The sequence below is a fragment of the Corvus brachyrhynchos genome, unplaced genomic scaffold (assembly GCF_000691975.1).
Source record: "Corvus brachyrhynchos isolate BGI_N302 unplaced genomic scaffold, ASM69197v1 scaffold31, whole genome shotgun sequence".
NCBI lineage: Eukaryota > Metazoa > Chordata > Aves > Passeriformes > Corvidae > Corvus > Corvus brachyrhynchos.
This window is the reverse complement of record NW_008236196.1, coordinates 2,610,185-2,617,130: the sequence shown is the minus strand read 5'-3', so window position 1 is coordinate 2,617,130 and position 6,946 is coordinate 2,610,185. Positions and strand designations below refer to the sequence as shown.

Genomic DNA, 6,946 nt, shown 5'->3' with positions numbered 1-6,946 from the left:
GGGGGGGGAGAAAGTGTACAGTTAAGTGGCAAAACTAAAAATTAAAAAACTCCCAGCCCTATGAAATGGTGTTGTTTTTCTGGATTAAGAGATTGTATTAGTCTGAGTTCATAACTTAATGTAAGTAGTTTAGCTTACATTTTTATGGGTTCAAAAGAGACAAGGTTTTACGAAAGTGCTTCAAATGTAAATATTGGGTTGGGGTTATATTCATTTGTTTTTGTAGGATGTTTGAATAATTTCATTAATTAAAGAAGATACTGTGTCTTGTCTACACGAGGAAGCTATCACAAATAAGCTATGGTATGAATTTAAAGTATAATAGCTATTCAGCACTAACTCCTTATAATAAGAACAGTTTTATTCTGTACTACAAATGACCTTTCACAGTATAGTTGACTGAAAAACATGCAAGTTCCCTCCAGCCCCAATGACAAGTAAATATTTATGTAGGGAGTTAATGCAGAACAGTTGTTACATGGTAAAATTACATTGTCAGCTTATTCTGTACTCTAATGGCCTTTTTAAAAGCATCCTTAGGACAAAGTATAGTATTGTGTTACAGATGTATTCCTACAGGTACTTGTATGTTGTATATGGACTTAAAGAAAAATATATTATTTCTGAGAAATTTTATGAAAAATGTTTAAATTGCTGACAATATAAGTGAGAAAACATAAGTCTAGTATGTATCACTGGAATTGAAGATGCTGGTCATGCAAACTTGACTATTGTTGTTTGTAAAATAAATTAACAGAGTCATCAACTTGATATACAAAGACTAATGATATTAATAAAATAAAAGGATTAACAGCAGCTGGTATATTTAGGGTTCAGACAGAAGTAATAAATTACTTCTTTTCAATAATGGTAAAATCACAAAATTACCTTTATTCTCTTGCAAAATACTAGGTGACAAAGCTAAATGCCCACTTCTCATTGGTTAGGTAATAGGCATCAAAAAATAAAAATAAATTAATTATCACAAGAGCTATCCTGTGTCAAGCAGCTTCCAAAGATGGTGACTGTTCCGCTGCCCTTCTGGCTCTCTACCACAGTGAATTCAGGCCACAAATATGGAGCCTTCACATAAGAAAATTGGAAAATATTTGAATGCCTGTAACTCTTAAGCTGCATGAACACAACAATGTTGATTGTATATTAGAGTATTTAAATATGAAACACATTTTGGCTTCTCATAAGAATGTAATTTCAAATACTTCAATTTGCTTGTTTTGCAGTTTTTATCAAGTAACTACTTTTGTTCAAAAACAGAAGTGTGCATTATTTTCAGGTGCTTTGATCATGGTTTTTTTTTCTTAAAATGTATCTCTATGTATTTTTTAAATATACTTTCTTTGGTTCTATAATTTCCTAAGAAAATAGAAAAACTGGGATTAGAGTTGAATGGAAACAAACAGCGTTTGGAACAAGCCCAGAAGGATGTGACAGGAGCCAGAGAGGAGTGCCTAAAACTGACAGAACTGCTGAGTAAATCTGAGCACCAACTGCACCTCACCAGGTACCCCTTATCCTATTACATGCTGTAGTACCAATTTCATTCTGCTAATTTTTTGCCACAGGCTTCCCCACAGTTGTTGTAGATACTTGCAGTCATTGACTGCACGGGCAGCTCTCAGTCATGTTAGAAGGGGAGATTTGAATAAGTGAGTTATGAACTACAAAGTGAGTTATGAACTATAATTTATGAAAGTGAATTACTAGTGTGTAGAAGAGGCAATGTTCAGCTTTGGTGAAGAGGTGGCATGCTCTTAGGCAGGAAGAAGAGCAAGGGAGACTGCAGCTACTTTTTCTTTCTGTTGCTGTGCTTGGTAGGACAAATACATTTGGAATGTTTGACACTGTAGTGTAGAACAGCACCTTTAAGCATAGGAGTTCTCAGAGTAATAACCTGAAATTTCATCAGCAGAATGACCAAGAATCTGTATATAAATATATAAATTAACATAATTTTGTCTATATGAGGCAAGCTCAAGTATGTGAGGAGGGTGTTTCAGTCTCTTGCTCAGTGAAGATACAGTACAGTGCAATGTGTGATCAGAGACTTCCCCTGTGCATATTCCATCCTTGGGTATAGTTCCCAATGTCTTTTGCTGCACTATTCATTACATGTTTCTAGAGAACTCCAGAAGGTTGACATGCCAATTATTCATTGCAACTTGAGTTTGGGTAACTACAGAACTTTTTCCTTTTGCCTCGGAAAATGCTACTGTCCAACTGTTTGCAGGCTTTTGGTTGTATGTGGGGGGTTTTTTGTTCCATTGCCCTGCTCCCCCCAAGAATGCACATCCATAAACAGATCTGGCAGCTTTTACTCAGTACTTAAGGGAAAAAGTTAAGTTAGTTTAAATTTTTCATGGGGGGAAAAAAAAGCTCAGATTTTTATCACTTAACAGAAGTCTGTGTGCTTATCCAAGTCTTGTACTTTTTGGGCTTTGTGAGAATTCTGCCATTGAGTAAATGGAAATAAAACAGAACCTTGTCTAAACTATTAAATTCAATGAATCATTTTTTTATTCAGCTAAATTTCTGTGTAATTCAGAGCACGGTTGTTTAACAGATGGAAGAAAGTACCACTCTAACAGCCTGTATTTAGAGAAAAAAATATGCTAGAGGTTAATGAACTTGAAAAAAGTTTTGGGTGAGTTGTTAAGATATCTAAAGTTTGGATTTAGCAGAACTTTATTAATAATGATTTGTTGTGATAGTTAACCAAATGGCTTTACCACGCTCCTTTTAGCAAAGGCTGATTATATGCAATAAAGCTCTGGATATCTTGGATAAATCTGACTAGCGAATTTATAATTTTTTTTTTTTTTTTGGTGAAAATACTCAAAATGTAAAAATGAGGATTACTGCCTGCTTTTACTTAGCAAAGTAATTAAAGCTGGATACCTAGCACACAGATGATTCAGGTAGCTTTTCAATGTATGATCTCTGACTCGGAAAGTTTCTGAGATGCAAATCACTGGAGGCTGGGAACAGTATTTTGGGCAAGTAATGCTCTGTGCTGACCCTGTTCTCATACAATTTCACGGGCACCTGCTTTTTGAGACAGATGCTGAACTGCCATGGCTTCTTTGACCTACTGCAGACACTCTTCTGCAAGGTCCTCATCTCCTTGGGATTTTTTTGGTTGTTTTGGGGGGTTTTTTTGTGGGTTTGGGGGGTTTGGTTGGTTGGGTTTTATTTTTTTGGGTTGGGTTGGGGTTTTTTTGTAATACTGTGTGTTCATGTTTGGCATCTCCTTACAAGAATTGAAATATTTGCTATGTTGACATGTATTTATTGGAAAAATGTATATGTTGAGGCATGGGAAATAGGTTCAAATCTTTCTTCTTGACATTCCCCAAATTCTGTAGCACTTTGTAGATTTTAGTGTTCTCTGTACACTTGGAGTGTCTGTCTGGTTTCCAGGAATACATTAGGTGATGTTGCTTAAAGAAGAAGGGGGAGAAGAGATGAGCAATTTGTTGCTCCTGAACTATTACCTGTTTTCCCCTTGAACTGAAATTCATAGGGCAGAGTTTGAGATGTTCTCGTAGTGTTGCCTAGTTGCAGAGGAAAACATCCCCTACTGAAATGAAACTTGTCCTTAGCCTGTACTCTTTTTCTTCCTCTCAGCTCACTTCCTCACAGAACAGGTTTTCTGTGTTAGTGAAGGTATAAAAGTTACATGTCTCTAGTGGCATTAGTTTTGCATTTTGAACTCAGTGTGTTTTTCATGGATTGGTACATCCATAGTTGTTGCATGTAAATTATATTCACTTGGTTTGCCTTCTTTCATTTATTCCCTTCACCTCAAATGGCAACTGTGTCAGTGAAAATACTTGAAGGGTAGGGGTAATAGCAATCCTATGGGGGTTGTAGACTCATTCACTGTAGCGCTTGCCAAGGAAAACAGATTTTAAGCTCTAGAGTCCTGCCTGTGGGAGGTTGCTGCAGAAATTGCACTGATTTAGTGCATCTCTTGGGTATACTGGCCTTGGCCTCGTCTTGCTGATTCTCTTCTTTTCAGGAGAGGACCAGCTGGTTCACTCCAAGTCTTCTCACAATGCTGGAGTTGAGGGAGGCCTGTACTGCTGTTTACACCATTGTGGATAGTTTTTCTGTTGCCTTGCATGACCTGTCTGTGCTGTTCTGGCAGAAATTAGAGGTAGTTGAGGAGATACAGAAAGAATTCTTTTTGTATGAATTATTGTATTACTAAGGAGAAAAGCTTCACTAGTCCACTGATTCTAAGTTTGGATATTGTAAATAAATAGGATTATAAAAAAATGAATACAAGAACTTTGGATTTTAATGTACAAAAATGAGATAAATGTATATGAAAGGAATAAATGAGAAAAAACATGCAGTCTGTGTCATAATGAGAAAAGAAAGTACTTTGAGAACAGCACTCTTCTCCAGGAGTCCCACTTCTTTGCTGTATCCTAGTTTTCAGACACTGTTGATTGATTACCAACTAAACAGCTTCTAAGTTAACAAAATGTACTTGTTAAAAATGAAGAAAAAAAGGTTACAATTAGCTATTCTAAACCATTGCCACAGAGTTTAAAATTGCCTTTTCCTGTCACCTTTCTTCCTGGAGCAATATGTTGCTTAGAAATACTTGCTATTAACATGCACTTTCTGCTATTGAATCTAGTTAGTAATTCTAATTTGTGTATCTTCAAAAGACTGGGGAAATACAGAACTTCTACTGTGTAGTTTTGCTTGTCAGTCATGTAATTTTGCAGATGTCACCATGCTATGAAACTGACCATGATTGTTTAAAGTTTTCTTGGGGGTTTCTTTCACCCTAGTTTCAGCTTTGAGGTTACTGTAGTAGGAGAATCTTATGAAATTAGTTTGTAAGTCAGAGTTAAATTGCTGTTGCTTTGGCAAGGTTAGGTCTTGCTAATGAAACTTACCTGAAGCCCTTCTTCAGAGAGTAGAAAACATACAGGTCTATTGTCCTTAGTTAATGAGAAAATAGTCATTAAAAATCATATCAATATGCTTATGGAAAAGATCATATAAAACATGCAAGATGTTAACAACTTGTCTGTATCTTAGTGTGCCATCTAATGTAAAAAAAAATTTTCACTATTCTTGTGTAACAGAATCATCATTAAAAAGCATTCCTCTTTTTCATTCAAACCAGATCTGAAGGTATTATTTGTTTCAGTTGCAGTCAGATGTAGTTCCTTTTTACATATGCCAAAGAAGTTAAATAATCCCTAAGAAGCGAGTGAATCATCAATTTTCAAAATTGAAATTATTATGTCATTGTGCATTTTCTCAGGTATGAAGATAGATGGATAGATAAATAGATGGCTCAAGATTTTTTGACTGAAATGTCATCTGAAATTTGATAGGAAATATAATTGACTAGAATAGAAGCAGATTTAGCTTACTTTAAATTTTATTGTTCTTGTTTGCTTGTATGAAACACTGTGAGAACTTCTGAAGGTCAGCTTGTAGGTAGGGAAAATTACGAAATGAACACATGCTTTCATGTTCCGGTGACCCACCAAGCTGACCTAAATCCCTGTGTCACTCTCTTGAAGGATCCCCGTTATGTGATATTTCTTCCCTCTTTTTGACAATGATATGATTGCTAGAAAGCAGCATACCTAAGGAAGTGCCAATTGGGTTTTAGCAGTGCTGTAGTCATCCTACTGCGCATTGGTGCTTCTTGCTAGTTTCAGTGACTCCATTAAGGCTAATTTCTATTACACATATAATAACTAAAGCACATACCCTTCCAGGTTAATATGGCATTATTTAATCTCTGATGCTCTGGTGTTGAGCTGTATGTCATCACTGGTGTTCCTTGTTAGAATTTACAACCTGACTTATTAATTGATTTCTCTACTTAAGCTTTACTATTAAATGATGAAATGTAAACTTCCTGGTGGTTATTCACAGCCCTCTAGGGAGTTGCCCAATACTTAGTATTTATTGGGGGTTTTTTTTCTAGTAGTATCTATTCGTTAGGAACATGCTTAATACCATGCCTTTTCCAAAAATTTTAGCACCTCAGAGTCCATCACCTATGCTGGAAAGGAGTTTTGGAGAAATGTTGTTACCAGTATTAAATGACTGAGATATGCTTAATGTTCTCAGACTGACTGACTGATGAAAGGACCAATAACACTTGAATTGGGGTGTGGGGGGAGGAAGCAGAAATGAGGTGTAACCGGTGATTGATTTCTAATTTTTTATAGTCTGCTCATCATGTACAAAAGCATTATTTTAAAATGCAGGGATGAGTGATAACATGAAACAACTCTGATAACTAACAAACTCTTTCAATTCTATTTCATATGTTTACTTTTCATTAAATTTAGGGGTAGTTGCAACTATGTTGTTGTGATTCAGTCAACATTTATTTCTATCTGGTTTTCATATACAAAGGCATCAGGATGCCAGAAAATAAACTGTTAACGGAGAATTAACTTCTTTGGCACGCTTTCATACTTATCTTCCAAATTAAAGAAAATGAAATGGGCAGAAGCAGAGTGTAGATTACCTCCTTTTTGTCAAAAATGGTGGGAATTTGAAAATTAATAATAAAAAAGGGAACAGATGCAGTAACATGCCAGAGGGAGATTAATGTGGAGAGTAAAATCTGTGAGCAACAAAACTGAAGCAAACTGAATCAGTGGGAGGTGGTTGTACAATCAAAATCAGGATAAAAGAGAAATTACAAACAACCCTGCACTTGTCAAAGTAGTAGTAATGAAATCCTGACTCTGCCAGCAGCGAGAACCTGTGTTAGCACTTTGGGGTAAGGCCGGGAGCCGGGTGCCAGGTAGGAGGGCAGCGCGAGGCTGCTGGGCGGCAGCCATCGCGTGTGGAACAGATGGCAGGGAAAGCTGGCCGGGGAGGGGCTCCTTCGCAGAGCTAATCAGACAGTAACGGATAGGGCAGCTGGGAG

The 6,946-nt window shown here is 36.5% G+C and overlaps 1 protein-coding gene across 3 annotated transcripts in view; it reads left to right on the top strand.

Annotated features, from left to right (window-relative positions):
• SDCCAG8 (serologically defined colon cancer antigen 8) overlaps positions 1 to 6,946 on the top strand; it is a 102,939-nt gene that overhangs the window by 32,360 nt on the left and 63,633 nt on the right. For all 3 annotated transcript variants that reach the window (XR_001863949.1, XM_017740246.1, XM_017740243.1), the window contains exon 13: positions 1,380 to 1,522. Coding sequence is in view for 2 of the 3 variants with exons in the window: in XM_017740246.1 (XP_017595735.1) it covers positions 1,380 to 1,522 (143 nt within the window). In the remaining variant the exon portion in view is untranslated. The remainder of the gene's footprint in view (positions 1 to 1,379; positions 1,523 to 6,946) is intronic.